General features: G+C 40.9%; 1 protein-coding gene across 1 annotated transcript in view; it reads left to right on the top strand.

The window, feature by feature from the left end:
• The window catches only part of LRP1 (LDL receptor related protein 1), a 292,446-nt gene extending 270,648 nt beyond the window's left edge, over positions 1 to 21,798 (top strand). Inside the window, exons 75-89 of the mRNA XM_018569629.1 lie at positions 563 to 682; positions 2,100 to 2,365; positions 2,939 to 3,117; positions 3,348 to 3,454; positions 5,274 to 5,390; positions 5,998 to 6,174; positions 7,213 to 7,353; positions 7,450 to 7,623; positions 8,164 to 8,328; positions 11,402 to 11,570; positions 12,886 to 12,990; positions 15,365 to 15,429; positions 19,218 to 19,311; positions 19,760 to 19,904; positions 20,715 to 21,798. Coding sequence (XP_018425131.1) covers positions 563 to 682; positions 2,100 to 2,365; positions 2,939 to 3,117; positions 3,348 to 3,454; positions 5,274 to 5,390; positions 5,998 to 6,174; positions 7,213 to 7,353; positions 7,450 to 7,623; positions 8,164 to 8,328; positions 11,402 to 11,570; positions 12,886 to 12,990; positions 15,365 to 15,429; positions 19,218 to 19,311; positions 19,760 to 19,904; positions 20,715 to 20,855 — 2,165 coding nt within the window. The 3' untranslated portion in view covers positions 20,856 to 21,798. The remainder of the gene's footprint in view (positions 1 to 562; positions 683 to 2,099; positions 2,366 to 2,938; positions 3,118 to 3,347; positions 3,455 to 5,273; positions 5,391 to 5,997; positions 6,175 to 7,212; positions 7,354 to 7,449; positions 7,624 to 8,163; positions 8,329 to 11,401; positions 11,571 to 12,885; positions 12,991 to 15,364; positions 15,430 to 19,217; positions 19,312 to 19,759; positions 19,905 to 20,714) is intronic.
• Positions 21,799 to 22,043: the final 245 nt, after the last annotated feature.

The following is a 22,043-nucleotide window of genomic DNA, read 5'->3' as shown; positions in this document are numbered from 1 at the left end:
GTCCTACAGCAATTAAGGTTTTTTTTTTTTTTTGTATGCAAGCACAAACACTACACTCTCATATAAGCCATACAAGTAATGTAACTTCCAGAGCCAGTTTAAATATTCTTAAAACTACAGCTGTCATTAAAAAAATGCCTGGTGATCCTGCCATGAAGGTGCTTGCTGAGACACTTCTGAGTGCCATCAGGAAGACACACTTCAGGTGCAAAGTATGTGTTTATTTCTTTGTGTACACATTATATGAATTCACTGGACAAAATGTAGGTCTCTTGCAGGGATTGTTCAATTTGCTGTATGCCACAATAGTTGTTGTAAATTGTGCTGATGCAAGAGACAAATGTGAAACAAAGTTATTTGAAAAACTGCAAAACAAGGAACAGCATGAAGATGCTCCCTGAGACTTTTTGATAATGTTCTTATCTGTAGATATTTGGTATGCTTTTTTATTATATGAAGACACATGCACACAGTATTTATAGCTGCTGTTTTGTTTACTTGGCTACATCCAGGGAACCAATGTTCAAGCTCGGCACCTTCATTGTTCTTCTTTTTCTTCTAGATATCAATGAGTGTCTGGCATTTGGTACATGCTCGCAGATCTGCAACAACACAAAAGGCTCCTACATGTGCACCTGTGCAAAGAACTTCTTCAAGCATAATCACACATGCAAGGCTGATGGTAAGAGGGACTGTTATTTTCCATACTCCTACTCTTCTACATGTCAAACAAAGGGTTATGTATTTCCTTTTGGTTGTGTGCCAATTATGAAAGTGGACATATAGTCAAAACCTTTTGTGTTAGTTTTGGATAGCGTAGAGAAGGGTTAAACCCTCAATCAGGGATTCATTGCTGTCTATGTCCCTGCTAGGGAGCTTCATCCTTTCTATTTGCCATGGTGACCATTGTCACAGAGACCAAGTGAAAATCCAAAATGGTACAGTTGTCACTAGAATAAGAGGTGAGGTTAAATCTTCCTATGGGGACACCTGTACTTGTGACAACTGTCAGAGGGATATTCCCCGCACTTTGTAAGTATTTTCTCTCACTTCCTGTTGCAGCAAAAATAAACTGGCATTGGTTTTAACCATTACCTATTACACTGTGGCTATACATACACTCTAAATGTTAAAACAAGTGTATTGTAATCCAATATATTTCCCATCTCTTGTGTATTTCAACTATAGTGTATGTATGATATATATACAGCCCTGCTTCTTTCTTTCCTGCCTCAACCTCACCCCCAGCGTCACTATGATAGGTTATATTTTTTATTTGTTGAAATTACACTTGTAACCCTGAACTAATATTTTTCTAGTGCTTGTAATGAGGAAGGGTCGTCCGGGGCCAGAGAAGACTGCATGCTCCTCCACAAATGTAGTGCTGTCAAAATCTATTTCTTCTATATGCCTTTGACTGCATCATGTTTCACATTCAGGCTTCCTTGAAAAATAAGGGACAATTTTTATTCGAATGCACTTTTATCGGCACTGTTTGTATCACATTTGTGTAACTTTTTTTATAATTGGCCCTGATTTATAATGTGCAATTTGCCGAAATTGTGATTGATTTTTTGTATCATGTATGTTGACTTTTTGAATGAAAATGTTAATGAAAAGAAATCCAAACAAGAACGTGCTATCCCCTGTAACTCCTGCAGCAGGCATTCAGGCCTGGAAACTGCTATGAAAATCGTTCTACCCCAGTCTCCATGGGATGTAAATAACTGTTGATAGGGTACTTCACCAACAGGTGGTACATGCCCATGGAAATGCTAATTTCCTGCAAACTACACTCAAATATTCTACCAGTTGTAGATCATCTCTGTGTGACGGCAAGCACCGACAACAGAAAATGTTATTAGTTCTCCTACGAAAGCCTTGCATGGCCTTATGGTCACAGGTTCTTGAATTAGACCATTGTTGCCATATAACTTTTAATGTATGGCATTTATTGGATTGATGGATGTCCGTATCACAAAATAAAAGATTTTTCAGTCTGGCAATCTTAGTTAACCAATGGTTTTCACATTTAAAGTGTATGTATAACAGCCTACAATAAACATTTGTTTTTCTTTTTATTCTTTTGTTGTTCACAGGGGATAACCAAGTCTTGTACATTGCTGATGATAATGAGATCAGAAGCCTCTATCCATTCAATCCCAATTCTGCATACGAGCAAGCATTCCGAGGTGACGAGAATGTTCGCATTGATGCCATGGATGTCCATGTGAAGGGGAACAAGATCTACTGGAGTAACTGGCATACTGGGAAGATTTCTTTCCGAGAACTGCTTGTATCCACCTCCTCCACCACTTCTAACCGTAACAAGAGACAGATCGATGAGGGGGTAACTGACCTAGATGTAAGTGGAAGAAATACTGCATTTGAAGATGTGTGACTTTATTAAATATACTGGTATCTGAATATACTTTGGACCTGTATAACTCGGATGGTTAAAGGTCTTCAGCATTACTAAACATGTACGGTTGAATGTGTTTATATATGTATGTATGTGAAGGTGACAGGAACAATAAATATATATGTATAATGTACTTACTTATGTCAGACATCCCAACCTGCAAAACCTTATTTCAGGGAGGTGCCCTTCTCATTTCAGGGAGGTACCGACTCTGTTTTTTTTATTTTGACAGCGGCCGTTGGCCACCTTCACAATAAAAAAAAATAAAAAACTACCTAGTTTTGCGCCCTCTTGTTGTTCCAACAAGGCTGGTTAGACCCCACAGAGCCCTGCTACCGTGGTGAGGCCCCCTCAAAGCTCTGGTGAGACCCCCCTCTGTATAATTCATCGAAATTAGTCGATTAATCGATTTAAAAAAAATTTGATTAATCGAACAGGAACATTTTAATCATTACCAGCCCTAATATATATATATATATATCATTATATTATGTCACACCTATTTCTTTTGTACAGATACCTGGCCTAAAGATGCCCAGAGGCATAGCTATTGACTGGGTGGCAGAAAACATTTATTGGACTGATTCTGGCCGTGATGTTATTGAGGTGGCACAGATGAAAGGAGAACACAGGAAGACTTTGATCTCTGGCATGATTGACGAACCACATGCCATAGTTGTGGATCCTTTAAGACGGTATAAAATAGTCTAAATTTCATAGTCATTTTTCTATTGCCTTTGTTGTCCACAAACAAATTAGCACCTTAAAGACAAATGAAAATGTGAATTTCTAATTTCTCTGTCTTCTGTTTCATAACATGACCTTTTATTAAGACTTCTTATTTTGAAATTTGTATTCCTAAAGTCAACATATTCCTTTAATACACATACCTGTGCTAAAGCAATGTTTTTGTCATCTCATACAGGACTATGTATTGGTCTGACTGGGGTAACCACCCAAAGATTGAAACAGCAGCTATGGATGGAACCATGAGAGAAACACTTGTAGAGAACAACATTCAGTGGCCTACAGGTATATACCACAGTTTTCTGCTCAGTCGCACCCTCAGACCACCAAAATGTCATGTTTAACAGATCTGTTCTTAGATAAAATAATTTAAGCCTGATTGAATTTTATATCAGTCAGACTTATATCTCTGCAGATAACACTTTGCTGATTAGAGAGCTCTAGCTCTGATTCAGCAAGGGGCAGGATCAGACTTCTGCAGAGAGAGAACTGCTTCTACACAGAGAGAAAGTATCCATCTCTATAGCATGCTGGCAGTGGACAGGCTTTTGTTCTCTGACTGTGGCTGCTTTCTAAAGCAGACAAACTATAACATCTGAACCTTTTTGTTTTGTGAAATTTATTTTTCTGATTTTATCTGGAAGTTCAGTTGGGCTTTAAACTATACTGTTAAGTATCCTTGTGCAAAGAAGAGGTCTGAAAACATTTATACTAGTTACCAAATGTGGGGATAAAGTACAGAATGGAGAATATTCTTTGTAATATGCCATCATTATAGCAGACATCATTAATAATTAGTGGAAAGATTAGTGTGCAGCGAATGTTTAATTTTCATGTTTAACAGTGGGTGAATAAGCCAAATGTTAGTTACTAGGTGCAACATTCCTGATTAAATGTCTGCTACTTAAAGGAGAACTATGAGGTGAAGTGCTTTTCACTCATCTCATAGTTCTAGCCGACCTGTGACAATGAAACTGTCACAGGTCGGCTCAGTAGATCGGGAGGTGAGCGAACACATACCGGCGTTCGCTCACCTCTCTATCCTGCACGGCTCTCTGCAGCGACAGGGGAGGGGCTGGATTCCCCCCACCCCGCTCCGATCCGCCAGCGCTGACTGGCGGAACGGACCGGGGAGGGGGCGGGTACAGCTGGCTCTGCCTCTAGATAAGCAGAGCCAGCTGTCAGTCACAGCTGGGCGGATCCAGACATAATTGTCGGGATCCGCTTCAGCTGTGGCATCTCAGTATACCGCAAGCAGCAGCTCGCGGTATACTGCGGCGTCTCAGTATACCACGAGCTACAGCTCGCCGTATACTGAGCCTAGGGTGACGTGAGGACGCTAGTTTGTGTCCTCCCGTTACCCTAAGGAGAACTATGGGGAAAAGCCTTAACCCCATAGTTCTCCTTTAAAAGAGAACTAAAGCCAAACATTTTCTTGTTGCTTTAGTTCTCTTTTGGGACACAGGAGAACATTTACTAATGTCCTCCTGTGACCCAAGTCACCATCTAGCGGGCTATTGCTCGATATCTGCTGACAGTGCAGAGCTGTGCTGCAGCCGCGAAAGATCCCAACAATATTGTCGGGATCCACCCCGCTGCCTGATTGATGGCTGACTCTGCCTCTCTAGAGCCAGAGCCAGCTGTTCCCACCCATCCCCTGTCTGTCCCTCCAATGAGCGCTGGAGGAACAGAGGGGGGATTCCTGCGGGGCGTGGTGACCAAAAGTCACTACTCTCTGCTGGGAGAAAACTGTGAACGGTTTGTGATCAATCAGCTGTTGTTCCATAGAGCCGTCATATGACATCTGCAGTGTCACACACCGGCTCTAAGTATTGGGAAGAGTACGTTTTACTCTCCCAATACTTCTCCTTCAATAACTCTAAACTGCTAAACAAATTAATTGTGTTTCTGGAAAAAAAAAAAAAAACTTACATGAAAATCAGCGCACATTTTCCACAGAATTATCAATTTGCAGTTTTTGTTTTATTCCAGCAAAGGATGGTTGTACCGTAGTATTGTGTTTGTGCTATTTTTGTATTTCTTTTGTCAGTAGAGCATTAACAGTCAGTCTTGTCATAATGTAACCTGTACTGCTTCTTCACAGGCTTAGCAGTGGATTACTATAACGAGCGCCTTTACTGGGCAGACGCCAAGTTATCCATCATCAGCAGTATTCGTCTTAATGGGACAGATGCAGTTGTGGTGATCAGTAACAAGAATGGTAATAAATATCTGCTTGCAGTATAGACTTGATATCTCAGGGCTACCCAACAATAGCTGCACTGCCCTTTCAAGAAAATACTTGTCACTCTGCCTGATTTCTGTATGTGGCTATAAATGTGTTTTACATGTTCTGGAGGAAGACACGTATAGATAATGTGTCCAATATGGAAGTTGGTCAGAGCAGCACCCTCAAATCAGGATATGTGTATGGGAGAGTTTGTATAGATGATGTGCTTTTGTGCCCTTAGCTTGTGTTTCAGGTCATTTTAAGATGCTTCTAATTTTCTTCACATATTCTTCTGATCTGCATTTTTAAACAATATTTTTTATAGCAGTATAATAAATACTGTATACAGACTGAGTGTTTAAAAGCAGCGGGAAGCCCCAATGCATGGATTTATTTTTAAAAATCCTGGAGTCCTTCTTTAAATGGCTGATTGTGATATATAAATGAGTCCCAAGCTGTTGGTTTGTTTTTTGTTAGGAGCAGATATAGGGGGTCACTTTTGTCTGGTTTGAATATGGACTTGTTATAAGACCTTTGACGTGATTTTACACACCAGTCAACAATTAACATTTTGTTTTGTTCTTTCTGCCACTCCCAGGCCTCACTCATCCGTTCAGCATTGATATCTTTGAAGATTACATCTATGGAGTAACATATGTTAACAACCTCATCTTTAAAGTGCACAAGTATGGCCATGGCCCGGTTACCAATCTTACCTGGGGAATAAACCATGTCACTGATGTTGTTCTGCATCACCAGTACAAGCAGCCTGAAGGTAAAAACCATGACATACCATAATGGCTGTGTTTTACTTATTTGCAAAACTGGTTCAGCTCTGGAGCACAGAATGTGAGAAAGATAAAAAAGGCTAATAGTAATAAGGCTAAATAAGACTAATTCTTAACTCTAAGAGTTTTTAAATTGACTTTCATAATGTATAAGAAATCATTCAGCTACCGTTGGTGACCCCTAATATGGTTCTATTATTATTCCTTGAATCTTCCTGTGGTATGATAGATTTTAGTAAAAGCCCAGTTGCCACTCTCCCTGCTGAGTACATAGCTCTAACTCTGATTCAGCAGGGTGCATTTTGGACCACTGCAGAGAGACCACTGCTTCTACATAGTAGCAGTTCTTCTCTGTAGTGTACGCTGGGTCAGTGACATTTCTTTTAACACTGGGAATCAATTCAAAACTTCACTAGTAAGATATCCACCATATACCTTTTGCTATAACCTTTTTTTTTTTTAGCAAAGTGCGATTGGGCTTCGTATATTCAGAGGTATAGAAAAGTTATTGGAAGACTTCTTTACCTTTTATTATACTACTTCCTGAATCCCCTTCTCTACTGTAACTTTAGAGACACACATAGAAGATTACGTTCCCCTGATCAGACTTTCCAAGCTTTAGATCAGAAGCACACACACAGCTGTGGTTGGCCCAGGAATAACCACTATGGTTCATCTGCACCCAGTCAGGGCTTAGCGGGTGAAGTCATCAAATCTTTTTACTGCTGATCTATGTGTTATCAGAGACGGTGGCTCTCTGGTGCTACAGATCTTTTCATATTTAACCTTGTCATGGTAAACTGAAAGACAGTAATTGTATACTGCACAGCTCTTGAATTTTGGAAGGGCAGCTCTACAGCTAGCTTAGCTGAGCTATAAGCTCCCTCCTTTTCTGGAAAGCCAAGCATCAAAAAGCAGCAGGTCGGCCAACTGTGTAGAAACGATCAACCTATGTGGCATGCTGAATAGTTCTATATATTCTATTATTAATGTTATTATTTATATATTCTCTATTCTATGTTTAGTGAGTAATCCATGTGACCGCAAGAAGTGTGAGTGGCTGTGTCTACTGAGTCCCAGTGGACCAGTCTGCACATGTCCTAATGGAAGAAGACTAGACAATGGCACATGTGTGCTCATTCCTTCTCCTACCCAGTCACCTGATGGTAAGAGGCACAAGACAAAATACTACTCTTGTATCTTTTCTCCTTTCTTTATTTTTATCTACTGAAATGAATACTTGCATCTGTCTCTTTTTTTAGAACCCATACCTGACACCTGCAATTTAGAATGTCTTAATGGAGGAAAGTGTTTCTTGAATGCACGAAAACAACCCAAATGCCGCTGCTCACCCAGCTACAATGGAGAAAGGTGTGAGAATGATCAGTGTAAGGATTACTGTAAAAACGGAGGAAACTGTGCACCATCACGTACAGGTAATGAAACTGGACATGATTTAGAAATAATAGACACATGAAAATAATTTCATAAATCTAGTGGTAACATGCAATGTTAATGGATGAGTCCAACAAAAATGTGTTTGTTAGTAGCGGATGAAGTCGTAAATGGTTGGAACCCCTGCTGGGTTTATTACTGCTGTCCAGGTCTCCATGAGAATGATTTCCCATCATTTACTATTGCAGTGGGATCAAATAAAAAACTACAGCAGTCTCATAAAAATCAATTGGGTAATTTTGATATCCTATCCTTGTGATCCATCAAAGCCCCCATTTTATGTCTTTGATTGCTTTGCGGTTTTAACAAATAAATGCAATAAAAACTTAAAAGAGATGGAAACAAAAAGGTACTGTCTCTATGCAGCACAGCAAGTAGGTAATTAACAAATATGGCTACCCCTATTTACATATATCATTATAAACTATTGAATATGCAAAGATGTTAAAACATAGGCATATGCCAGAGCTTTTGGATTTCAGCTTTCTATTTCCCCTTTTTTTTTCTTTTCTGTTTTCTAGGCTTACCAACATGCCGCTGCTCAACTGGGTTTACTGGTCCTACATGTGAACAGCAAGTGTGCACACCAGACTATTGTCAAAACAATGCCACATGTTCCGTAAACCTGGGCAACCAGCCTAACTGCCGCTGCCTCGCTGACTACATTGGAGACAAGTGTCAATACCGTAAGAAGTTTATGCATTTTATTTTTGGTCACATGTCAAGCATCTTTAGAAACAGATATTATGTTTATATTCAAACTTTTACTACTGCTAGCCTTGTAATCCACCATAAAAAATAATGCCTCTCCAAAGTGTAAATATGCACCTACCACTTACCAGCTTATTAGGTCAAATATTGTAATCCAATTGAAATGTAAGGGGTAATCCTTCTTGTGTACAGCACTCCAAAGCCACATAGAATTTCATCAGCCCAGCAAAAGTACATGAAGTGTGTATTGCCGCCATGTACAACCATTGCTGGCTTTTGATATCTGGTCTATCAGAAAGAACTTTTTCTCCCACTAATTGCTACACTGACTTCCAAAAATGGCGATCCTAAAAGGTAATACGTTAGTATTCTTTCCCCACATAGCAGGGTGAACCAGTAAAACTAGATATTTACTTCAACAAACCAAAGAAACACCAGTGGTGCAACATTGTCTCTCAACACTCTTAAACCTTAGTAAAAACTATGCAATAGCAAGGGCATGGCCAAGATGGTGACCTGAAAGGACAAATGCACATAAAGCTGTTTCACCCTGTACAGCTCCCTACAGTCAGTCTATTATTGGGTTTATCCTCTACCACCTGGCCTTGGGAATGTCTAATGGGGAAAAAAATCTGCATCTATGGATGCACAGAGGAAATGATGGGAGCAGCTATGTCAGTGCTATTCATGGCTTCTTAAACAGAGGCTGCAGACATGGTGAAGGGGACCTCTCCCTGAATTCTCGTCTTTTATGACGGATGTCACCAGTGGTGGAACAATCACCATAGCGACCCAGGCGGCTGCTATGGGGCCCGGGGCACAGGGGGCCAGGACATCCCCCTGATGCCCTGCGGGCCACCTGGGTCGCTATGGCGTCTGAGACTGCTGGCTGTCACTGGCGGCTATGAGGAGGAACACACCACTGCACACATCACTGACAGCCTGTCAGTATTGTGTGCAGCAGCGCGTTCCTCCTCACAGCCGCTGCTAAGTCAGTGACAGCCAGCAGCTGCGGTGGAGGAGGACAGGGCCCGGCGTCGGTAGCGAAGGAGAAGGCGGGGCCCGCTAACGACCCTGGAGGAGGCGGACAGTGGATTGGGGCCTGACAGGTAAGAGGGATTGAGCAGCCACAATAGAGAGTCTCTCAGGTGGGTGTAACTAGAAATCACAGGACCTCATACAAAATTTTGCTATGGGGCCCTGTGATTTAATACTACTCCAATCAAAGTCCTCAATGCCACCCCAAACTTCAACATGGGAAGCAAAAATAACACATGTATTGTCTTTATACAAACTGACTTACAAGTGTAGAAATTGCCTCCTCCTTCTATTATCTCACTCCACTGTTTTCTTGTTTAAGTAAACAATGAAAAAAACTTTTTTAACCACCTTTTGCACTTTTTTTACAATTTGTAGACATTTTTTTCTGTCTGTCTGTGATTTGACTGATTTATAATGCATACTTGAGGTTTTGATTTGACTAAATGATTGAGGCCGGTTTTTTTTCTGTCTTGTTGGCTTGCTACATTTATTGACCGCTTTGCTGTGACACTGTGTGTCTAGATTTGTCTAAATACACAATTTCTGCATTTGTGGTCGCAATTGCGAGACGGGCGAGATTAAAGGCAAGCATTTTGTTCTCAGAGTGGGGCACATGCTGTGCGTTCATGCTGTGTAAACCGATATTTATGTATTTTCATCAGCTGTGGAAAAAGTATTTGTATTTCTATGTTGATGGATGGAGGGCTAAAGAAATAATAATTTTTGTTGATTTCAAGAAAACCTCAACAGTAATTTCTGCAAAACTGAAAATTGCTTCTAAGCAAAAGGAATGTCATGCATGTTTTGTTTTGGCAATAGCTTTGTTTTGCCAGAAGATTTTTCATCATTATTTTAGTTCCATCTAAAATATTTCAGTTAGGGATGCACCAAAATTTCAGCCGCTGAAACTTTTTGGACGAACATTTTACTTTTAGGCACAATGCCGAAAGTACAATTTTCTGGCCGAAAATGCGGTGCATCCCTGGTTTCTCTCCTCCTCGGTGGGCGCTGCTCTGTGTCCCCTCTGAGACAGAGCAGCGTCCAGCGGGAGGAGAGAAACCTTCAGGGGCAGGGAGCAGTGCGCTTTGAGAGGCGTTGTCACAGGAGGCCGAGCTCTCCTCCCACACCACCTTGCTTGGCCTCCTCTGACAAGGAGCAGTGGGGGATGAGACGGCTCTCAGCTGTCCCAGGAGGCCGAGTCAGCTGTCAACGGTGTCACAGGAGACCAGCTCTCCTCCCACACCTCCCACTCACCCTCTTGTGACAGCCGAAGGAGTCAAGATGGAGAGCGGTTACAAGCACTCAGTGATCACTACTGATCGCTGAGTGCTTGTATATAATTGAGGATGTAGTATGTTTACTGTTTACCCAACACAGTAACTGATACTATCTCCACAGTTTATGAATGGAAAGGAGCACTCAGTATTGCTCTTAATTCATAACAGGGGCTGCAGAAAAGGAGATTTAGGATTCTGTGTCCTCAATCTCTTTTTCTATTTCCAAAATGAAATATCGGGTATGTATAGACCCCTGATATTTCCCCAGATCCCCCAACAGTAAAGTAAAAACGAATACAAATATTTAAAAAATGTTAATGTTAGAATAAAAATAAAATAATAAAAAATAATGTTAAACCGGTAAAAAAAGAAAATGTGGTTTCCGTTTCGGCCTGACAAATTTTTTAGTTTTGGTTTCGGTCTTGTAACCTTGTGGCTACTGCTATACTCAGCAAGGCTTATTTTTTCCACTACACTATTGCAGTTCACAAAGCTGTTGCGAAGTCATAACTACATGTAGAGATGCTTTTATCTCTCTAAGTGTTAAGGGTTCTGAGCTGGGAGAGCCCTACATGTCTGCATTGGAGGGTGTACATGTAGAAGGGATTTGTCTTTTTGTGTTGAAATGTAAACTTTTATCTCTAAATATAATAGCGCTGTGTGATGTCAATTTTGGCTTGGTCAAGTTTGCAAGTACTTCAAAATCTAACACAAGACATGTCTGTTAAAGGAAAATGTGTTGGTTACTGCGAGAATGATGGAATCTGCCAGCTCAGCGCTAACGGGACCAAGCAGTGCCGCTGTACTCCGCTCTTTGAAGGTAACCGCTGTCAGAAGAACAGATGTGACCGATGCAAAGATGGAAGATGCAGCTTGAAAAATGGAGATGTTCTCTGCGCGTAAGTTTTGCTAAATATGGGGAATCCTATCGACTTGTCAGAATTGAGGAGTATGTATTGCAGATGTTTAGCTTAGGCTTACGGTAAAGCACCTTTGGCAATGGCTGCCCTATGCCATGATTCCACACTCTTTTTAAATAGGCTAATTCTAAAGATGCTTTATTACTGTGTGCTCCTCTGCATGCAAAGAACCTTTGTAGCATATGAATTAAAGAAGAAACATCATAATAAATGCAAAACAATGTTTAACCCACCCGGGGATCCAATGCACCCCACACTTGGTCGCATTCCAAACTGTGCAGCCGTTGCTGAGCAGCGTGGTCTGACAGTTTGCTCCCCCCCACTGTTGTCTGACCATGCTGCTAGCAAGGAGACAGATAGTGTAATTGACCGCACTGGTCTCTGGCAGCAGGTGCCTAAATATGGAGCCCTGTCATTCACTACAGCAGGGGGAGGGAAGCATGTCAGCAGGAGTCTCCTGTGTTCACGAAACTCTCCTTGTCTGTGTCTCTTCTCCAAGATGAGAAGAATGGCACAGGCATGGGGATTTTCATGCACACAGGAGATGCTGACAGGCTTGCCTCCCTCTGCTGTGCTAAATGTGTAAAGCTGTTGTAGAGAGGGATAGACCAAAGGAGAGACAAAGTCAGGAGAAGAATGATGTAGAGGGGGTATGGAGCAGACAGGAGCAAGCACTGGTGAGGCTGCACACTGGCAGAGGGAGCAGACACCGATCTTGTTATTGTGTACAAGAGCACGATTGGTGTCTGTACAGAGCAAAACACTGTATAGTACACAAGTGCAGTACACAAATCTGCATTGTACTTCTTGTGTAATGTGCTACTTGTATGTTGATTGTTCACAGGTACTGAGACATGTGCCTCTGTAATCAGGTAATCCAGTACAACACTACTGTTCTGGATACTTGATCATAGGCACATTACTTGGAATAGTAAACACACAGGGGAGGCGATGAGGACTCAGTGCTGGTTGTAACTCCCCCATGGGAATGCCCATATTGTGAGGTTCAGCTATTGGTACAGCCTGCCAGGCCCTGGGTGCTACATGCATTTAATACCCTAGAGAGCTTTAAACTCAATGTGTGTAAAAAAAAAAAAATCAATAAAAAAAAAATTATATTCTCCATGTCTTTGCTGTATACATGTGGAAGAATTTTATTTATTTTTTTTAAAGTGTTTAGTGTCGCAACTGTTTGACGTGTCCTAGCTGTACCTGTCAGAACGTCTTAATTAAGAAATAAGTTCTTAATTAATTTAAGGTTGACTGTTTTCATGTATGTTTCAAAATTATGAAGGTGTACCGACGGACGAGTCGCCAAGTCTTGTTTGACATGTGACAGTTACTGTCAAAATGGAGGAATGTGCACTATCAACCGTTACACAGAGATGCCAGAGTGCCAGTAAGTACCAAGCAGAAAATGGTAAATTATGCTCAAAGCTATCACCATTTGAAGTGTAATCCCACTTTCCCGCTGCTCTTACCTTTGAATGATTGCTGCTTCCCCTCCGCGGCTCCTTGTGTACGGTCCAGACACTGTACACAGCATTGCAGCCCTGTACTATGTATTTCAAATTACGCTTGCAAATGGTGAGCATTCATTGGTCAGCACAGTTCAGAAGAGCTTCTGGACACACTGACCAATGAGAAGCACTGATGACCACGCTGACCAATGACAATTGCTTCTTTGCAAGAAGCACTTCTCATTGGCCAGTGTAGTCAGGTGAAATATCTAGCGCAATGTTGTGTATGGTGTACAAACCTTACACCAGCAGCTGCGGAGGGGAAGCAGCATTAATTCAAATTGTGAGAGAGGTGGCGGGGAGGGAGCTGCACTGAAAGCAGCGTTGTCAGTCCTGCGTGAGTTCTCCCATGAGTAAGACTGAGAGATATTTCTGAGTCCAGAAGGAGAGACCAGGGCAAGGCTGACAACACTGCTTGAAATTTCAGTGCAGCAGAGGCAGAGTTGTGCGCCAGCTGCAGGAAGTTAGGAGCACACTTGCAGCCTTTTCAAAGAGACAAAAATGTATGTTTTTTTATTCTTGCCCAGATATACACCATGTGAAAACTTTTTAAGCAGGTTAGAATTGCAAGGGGCCTGTTACAAGTCATTTACTCTGCTATATTATCTGTACCTATGTCAAAGCACCTGAAACTTGAAATCTGAGTTTCAGAATTCCACTGACTGTTAGACTACAAGGATCAGAAATAAGTTCATCAAGCAAACATTGCCATATTAGATATTATGTTTATTTGTATTAGAAGCAGTAGTAGAAGACCCTTCTGTTATGGAGATATTGTGTGTGTGTGTGTGTGGTGTTGGGGGGGTCAAAATCTGTAGTCCAGCAGAGGAGAACTTAGCAGGGTTCCCTCTGCTGCACTGAAATCCCAAGCAGCAACTCAAAGAGGATGTTAGCATGTTACCGGCAGATCAACAAGTATTTTTCTTTATTTGCAGCATTCGTAAAGGGATAAAACATGGGGAAAGTGTGCATTTGTTGTAGAGATCTACTGTGTATACCTTTTTTTTCCCCAGACATAAACTTTGACTACTTCAGGACCGCCCACCGTAAAAAATGTCCTGTCCTAAAGTAGTTATACCAAGAACATGGCTGCTCCTGCAGCCATGTTCTTGGTATCATTTTAAATAGCATTTGATTGCTGTTCAGATACAGGCAATCTGGCGGCTGTATTGCTTGTACGGTGGAATGTGAACCCCCTATGCGGCCGCCTGCTAACCCGCTGATCTCTCCTCTGATCACTGTACCCGGAAGTGATGTGTATTTCATCACTTCCGGTGTCATGGTTTACATTCTCCGGCTTTTAGGGCCAGGAGAAGAAGCCAGTGAAACAAATATCTGCTTAATCAGCTTCTTTGGTGTCCCTAGGTGACATTAGGTGTCTGAAAGTCCCCTGGTGTCTCCATAAAGAGGACTTGTCACATCATATTTGCTATTACATAGGGGGCTTGTTATCCCCCTATGTGATAGCAATAAAGATGTATGTAAAAAAAATGAAAGCAACAGATAAAAAAATGGCAAAAAAAATCCCCCACGTGCTCACACATACAACGCAAACAGGCATCGTTTGCACCAACGTGTAAAAATGAAAGTTGCGCCACACATGTTACATATCGTCACGAACATCGGAATGAGACCAATAATTCTAGGGCCATCAATCACTGGTAACACTAAACTGAGAGCGGCACCCATGGGAAATGTGGGGTATTGTAGTTTTTTGCAGTTTCACATTTACCCAACATGACCCCATCTTTTATATTTTACCAAAAAAGTGGGTATTTTGTTCTGTTTCTGTGCACTACATTTCATTTTAGTGTATTTTATCCTAAAAATACAGGTTTGATAAACATGTGCACAAATACCATGTGACATAAAAAATTGCAACTAGCTTTTATTTATTCTACAGGCCTCTGCTTTCAGAAAATATCTAATTGTTTGGGGGTCTGAAGCTGTTTTCTAGCCCAAAATTCTGATTTTATCATGTGTGTGCAAATATCAAGAAATTGCTGCGGACAGCAAGTGGTTAAACAAATAGTATTCACCAAAATGAGATTTTAATAAACCATGGTTTATTATAAACTTAAAGCACTGAGATAATTTTCCTAAAAAAGACAGTCTGTACTGTAGTGCGATTAATGCAAACACGTGTCTTATAATAATCAGTTATGTGCTGTACAGCTGATATTTACAATGTTATCTGTGGAGTACATCTTTCTGTATATGCATTGTTTTTCTGATTTCAAATTGCCTTTCCAGGTGCCCGTCTGACAGAAGCGGTCCAACATGTGAACTTTTAGTAGGACCAGCACAACCATCATCTAGTAAGTATATACTGTATTTCCGTAGTTTCATGCCTTAACACCACATTTGTAAGCAGACATGGAAAATACGCATTTAGGTCTTAGCTTTAGTCTTTTTTTTTTTATAAATTCACTATTTGAGAAAATCGCAGTAATTACATACCGCAGTGTGCGTAGGGGCAACACAGGTCATTGAAAAAGTGACAATGGTGATAAATACAAAGAACTATAAATCTCAAATTTCAAACAATGTACACCGATGTTCCAAACAGAATATAAATAGATGGATAGTGTCCCTCCAGCATGTGCACTGCCTCCACCGAAGAAGAAGAAGTTGGCAACAAATCTCAGGGATCATCAGATTTAGGAATATTTTTTGTGTGTTAATGGGGGAGTGGGGTATAACCTGAGTAACCAAACTCTTCAATGGGGGATCTAATGTGGAAATACAATTTAAACAGGATATAAAGGTTAGGAAAATGTGTAGGTAAGGTGTAAAAGAGAGGGTGTTGATAGGATGAGGCTTGGCAAGGATAGTCAAAAGGGGGAGAGAAAAAATAGGGAGGTGGGGGAAGAGATATAAGTTATAGGAATAGAACCCCTGACAGCGTTAACAAGGTGGATGAGGATGGAGTGTTTCTATGCCTTCCTGGGAAAGCTATTGTGGTGGAGGTGGCAGAATGATGGGTCATTTGGAATGTGCCTGTCTGTGAACATCTGCATGATGATGTGACTTGCCTCACTCCAAAAAGTTTAAGACAACTCCAGAATATGTGAAGACGCAAGCCCACTGTCTCTCCATAGTGTCAACTATTGGGGTAGTAACTTATAGCCTGTTTCTTGGTACACACTACTGGAAGATTTTTCAGTAAGGTGAATTGGTTTCTCTACTTGGTCTGATGATAAGGTGATCTGTAAGTCAGCTTCCTACTTTTCTATTAAAGAAGAAAAGGTAGTCAAAGGCTTTGTTAGTCAATGCTTGGTAAAGTTTAGAATAAGCATGTCTTGTAGGACCAGTCTCAGTGCAAGGAATCTCAAAATGCGTCAACGGCATTTAAAGATTTCCGGAGAAAGTAGAGATATCAGGACATGATGAAGCTGTACGGTTTTCCAGAACCCCAGTGGGACATACAGAGGATTTACTCTAATTTCCTCTAATGTGAGCCACATAAGTGAAGATTGGAAATGTTTTACGCTTGTCACTCCTTTTTTTGGCTAAAGGTTGAGAAATTGAGCCTAGCAAGCCTGGAGAGAAATCTGGGTTGCCTATAACTGGATAGAGTGGGGATGGAGATGATAGAATATTTGATAAAGCTTTATTCTTCTTGAAAATTGTGATACAAATGCCTATAAAAGGGTTATCTTATAAGACAGCGGGAAAGTCCTTTGTGCACTATGGCAAATTGTGGAGTGGTATTGTTGTGAAGGTTTGTTGGGTTGATACCCACGGTTTATGTGAGTTTTACCTGCGAGTCCCACTTATCAGCATAGGTGGGAGCTGCATAATATAAGATGATGTCAGACAGCCCTGTGCCCCCTACAGATTTAGGCAATCCTAGTATATCACAATGGACCTTAGCACATTTATGGGAGCAGATACATTTTAGTAAACATAGACCTGACTTCTCATAAAACAGATGACGGGATGCATATTGGAAGGGCTTGCAAAAGGTCATTAACTGGAGTAGAATGTTTATTTTAATAATATTGCACATTCTGAACTAGGAAAATATACCTGGGGTCCACTTGGCAAGGTCTAAACTGATCTGTGTCAGTAAGGGAGGGAAGTTGGATATGCAGAGGTGGGTAAGGTATCCCGATAATTATTCACCTAAGTATCTAATAGTAGTAGAGGGTCATTTAAATTGGAAGGACTCTCTAAGTTGGGAGGCCTCTCTGCCAGTAAGTGAAACATCCAGGTCAACGGATTTCTGCCAATTAATTTAGAAGTTGTTGGTTTGGTAAGGAAAAATAATTAATCGTCAGCGAAGGCTGCAATTTCATAATTAACCTTCCCCAGTGTCATTCCTTGGATGTCCGTGTTTGCTCTAATTCTATGTTATAGGTGTTCTAGTATTAGAATAAAAGTCGGTGGGGAGAAGGCACAACCCTGTCTGGTACCATTGTGTTTCAGAAAGAGGACAGATAAAGTACATTTTGTCTTAATTTTGCACATTGGCATTGAGTATAAGCGCCATAATACAAGAAAGCATTGACTCATCCACTCTAATATTCTAAAGAACTTGCTCCATAAAGTTTCAAACTACATAGTCAAAGACCTTCGCCGCATCAGTAGAAAGAAGCATGAGAAGTTGGTCTGCCCTCGACCATGCCACATGAATTATAATTATGCCTTGGTTATTGTGTTTCATGCCTCTCTGGAATGTATGATTTTAACCTGGTCAGCGTGTATCAGCTTATGCAAATATGGGGCTGGAATCAATGATTTTGGAGAACAGTTTTAGGTAGGCATTCAGTAGAGTGAGCAGCATTTGTCAGGAGGACAAGAGTTCATCATGTCTACAACTGGCAGAGGAAACAGTCGTTGGTTGTGTGACAATGTCCCCTGTGTCCTCAGTGGTCTGGTGGGTGGGCACCATCTTAGGAGATCCCACTGGTGCAGAACTGGAGGTCCACAGTGGGAAATACTGCTGAAGGCCATTACCCCTGGCTGCTCTGTGCGTGCTCAGTGTTTTGCTCCTTTTTAATAAGGGGATATTTCAGAAAAACAACCAAGAAAGTTGTCGATAGAGCCTGTCTGGCACCTAGCTCAAGATGATAGCGTCTTTGCCCACTCATTGCTAGCAACACTCTCCCTTAGCTTTAGCCTTTTTTTGTGCCATGCTGCATTTGTCTTATCATTTTATTGCACATAGTGGCCTTATGTCCAAATCCGACATGTGAAAATCTCATTGCCATATATAGAGTTGCAGTTTCAATATATGCCTTACATTTTGATATTTATAGGCCCATGTATTATATGATGGGAGCTAATATCTACAAAATAAGATCAAATATCTTGGCAAACACCACCCTTATTAGTTGTTTATAAGTAGTTTGTGAAATTAAGTTGAAAATAAGATTCTAAGCTTTATGGATCACAAGCTATTGTCCCCTTCTGTAACAGCTCTTTTGCTTTGGTGTACTTTCCATTCCCATGAATTACTGGGAAAAGGAGAGGCAAGGGCCTGTTAGCCTAACACAGACCATGTCATATTATGTTTAATAATGATCTTTTATAACACGGAATTCTGGATTTTTGTAATACTCTACCGGTTAAGTGGTGTCCTTTAACATGACCCAGTCTCTACAAATCTAAAGTAAAATAAAGTCAGCCTGTAAAATGAGATGCTTTATACTTAACTTTCCGACAGCCCATGTGTTAAAACGAAATACTGCGTGTGTGAAAATACCTGCTCCTCCTGCCCCATTCTGTGGTTCCTGTTTCCAGCTTATATGTACTGTAGTGACGGACCAGCCAGTGGGATGAACCACAGTGTGAGGAGGGGAGCAGTTATTTGACACAGCTGGAAATATCGGATATCTGAATATCTGCAGTGGCCAGATATCAGCAATGTTTCAGAGTTTTAACCCTGTGGGTACTGAAAAGTTAAATATACATCTACTTTTATAGGCTGTCTTTGTTTTACTTTCAACTCTCTAGTGACGGGGTCCCTTAAAGTGCTCTAAACTGCCGACTCAGAGAAAGATTGTCAAATAAGAAGCAAAAAACTATTCTGTTCTTTTTATTCACAATGAATTCTTCATGCAGTGACTAATGCTTTCTCCATTCGATTTATTTCCTGCAGAGGCCACCTCCATTATAATTCCAATTGTGGTAATACTGATAATTCTCCTTCTTGCAATCGGAATATTTGCCTGGTACAGACACAGGATGAGTGGGTAAGAACAGCTATTTTATAAATGACACATGTGATATCCTGCAATGGCTGCATACTTTTGTGAATGTGAAAAATAAATGTGAAATACATTTTCCAAGTATTAGTTTTTGCTATTGGCTACATTCTCGCTCTATCCTCTGTATACTGAAATGTGCAATATTTACTCCAGCTACAGGACTGCTGTGTATCCCTGGTATTGTGTAATATGCATATACAGTAGTATTGCTGTGTGGCCCTGTATTGTAAAGAATGCAATATTTACCTCCTTGGTATAACCGCTGTACTTTGAATTAATAATTCTACCCATAGCATCATACTGCTGGGGAGCCACTATGTAGACGCTATAGCAACAATAAAGACTCCTCTATATCATAAAGTATATTCCTTCAGTTATAATATTTCTGTGAACTTCCTCTCAATAAATTATTGTTGTGGCATTGTTTTCACAGGGCCAAAGGTTTCCAGCACCAGCGAATGACCAATGGAGCAATGAATGTTGAAATTGGCAACCCAACCTACAAAATGTATGAAGGCGAGCCAGATGATGATGTGGGAGAACTGATCGATGCAGACTTCACTTTAGACCCAGATAAGGTAAGATTACGACAATGTTTTATTAGCTGGCTAACCAGTCCTACCTACAGTAACTATTGTCAGGTCTTCGTGACCCCATGGACTATGGCATGTCAGTCCTTAATTCTTCTCCCCTTCTGCAGGGTTAAAGTCATTGCTTTGGTAATTGCCTTCTCCTTTTGCATCCTTCAGAGTCTTTTCCAGGGAGTCCTGCTTGTGCATTGCATGATCAAAGTGTTTGAGATTTTGTATCATAATTAGGCCTTCCAGTGAGAAATCTATGTTTATTTGCTTGGCTATTTACTGTCATCTGACAACATTGAGGGGATTAGTGCTTTTTCGGGAGGGAGGTGTTGCACCAACTGGACAGTATCTATAAAAATAAAGAGATGCTACCATTTTGCCCACCAAGGCCAAAGTGACGATGTGTGCTGATAGCCACCCCCTATCTAGCAAGGTATAGTCATCCGGTTGCCTTCTCTTTGCTGAAGGAGTCCACTTAGGTAAGCTTGGATGGTGTCTGAGCTTTGCCACATATATGATGTGACAGTGGTTAAACCTGGTGATTAGCCACTCATTCGCAAGCACTGCCACAAGGTCTCATGCTACCCCCTGCCTAGGAAGGCAGCTTAGGAGTACACATTGGTGTGTATAACTTAGTGGGTGGGGTGGGCTATCAGCAAACACTGTCACTTTGCCCTGGACAGTCATAGTGACAATGTTTCTCTAGTGTCAGAAACCCAAAAAGCATATTTACTGACTGCCTAGACAGGAAATAAATGATTGCTAGAATACTATACGTTTTCTCAAAATCTTTTTCTTTCCTTCCAGCCAACAAACTTCACTAACCCAGTCTATGCCACTCTGTACATGGGAGCGCACAACAGCCGAAATTCTCTAGCAAGCACGGACGAGAAGCGAGAACTGTTGTCTCGTGGAGGAGAGGATGATTTCTCAGACCCATTGGCATAGGGATGAAATTTTAGAAAAAAGAGAAAAAAAATAGATTAAAAAAACTTTTAAAAATGATGGAGAAAACACACACACACACACACAACCTAACGGTGTATAAAGTGTATAAATGAAGGACTACTTTTATATTGATCTCAGTATTATAAATATATTTTTTTCCTTGCCATTATTTTCTGGAACCTGTCTGATATCCTTCAGCTCCTTCCCCATACATGCTCGGAACCTGCCTGTAATGGGACTCTGCAATAAACATAAAGTGGCACACTGCAGACAGGAGAGTTCAAGAGAGATATGCTACAGAAGATAAAAAGGAAAGGCAGCTTGTGTGGCAAAGAAGACACATTATACATCAACAAGAGGGGGTGCTTTCATATTTTCAAGTGCTGGCCTTTTCAACAAGACTGTTACGTTATTTTATTTACTTCAAGAATTCTCAGAATGGTACAAAGTAAATTGAGCAAAACGTGCCAGGCGAGCTCTTTCCATTACTTTCCGTTTTCTTTTGCTTTATGTTATTAGCTACAGCATACCGTAAATAACAATCATTTTACAGTTTTTTATTTTGTTTTTAATGATGTGAAGAAGAGAGAGCAGTGTCATTTTTCAGGCTGAGCCTTTTGGAAGGTTTGGAGAGAGAGAATTATAATTCCTGGGCGTTACTGGTTTTGTGCAAAGTGACTTTGAACACCATCACTGCCGCAAGTGGACCAGAAGCAGTTAACTGCACGTATGTCATGCAGGAAATTGGAAAGCCACACGGCTGAGGTCATGACCACAAAAATTGCCAACACGGGCAACAGGGTCCATGCATCTTCCCCAACACCCAAGGAGCTTCTTCCACAAATCTTACTGTGCCTGCTTACTGGAGAACCAGAAGAACAATCCCTTTTTCTAGACGGGGGAAAGACTCCCCCATCCAATGAATGTGTTTTAGCTAAATAAACAAACTGTATTTTGCTTCCAGTAGCTTCAAGTTTATAGCGTTTAAGGGCTTTTGTATTCTGTTACTTTGGTTCTGCTGCAGTCATCTTCAGTACTATACAAGTTTTTTTTTCCCCCCCTCAGAATCCAGAAAAGAAGAAAGGCAGATAATGTGGAGATTGAAATGAAATGATTGTGTATTTTAAAAGCAGCGCTATGTAATCCCAAAACAATGAATGTGCCCAGGTGTTTTTATTCTCATTTATG

This window comes from Nanorana parkeri, unplaced genomic scaffold (genome assembly GCF_000935625.1).
Source record: "Nanorana parkeri isolate BGI_ZX_2015 unplaced genomic scaffold, ASM93562v1 scaffold35, whole genome shotgun sequence".
In the NCBI taxonomy this organism is placed as follows: Eukaryota; Metazoa; Chordata; class Amphibia; order Anura; family Dicroglossidae; genus Nanorana; species Nanorana parkeri.
The sequence above is the reverse complement of the archived record's forward strand: the minus strand, read 5'-3'. Positions and strand labels throughout refer to the sequence as shown.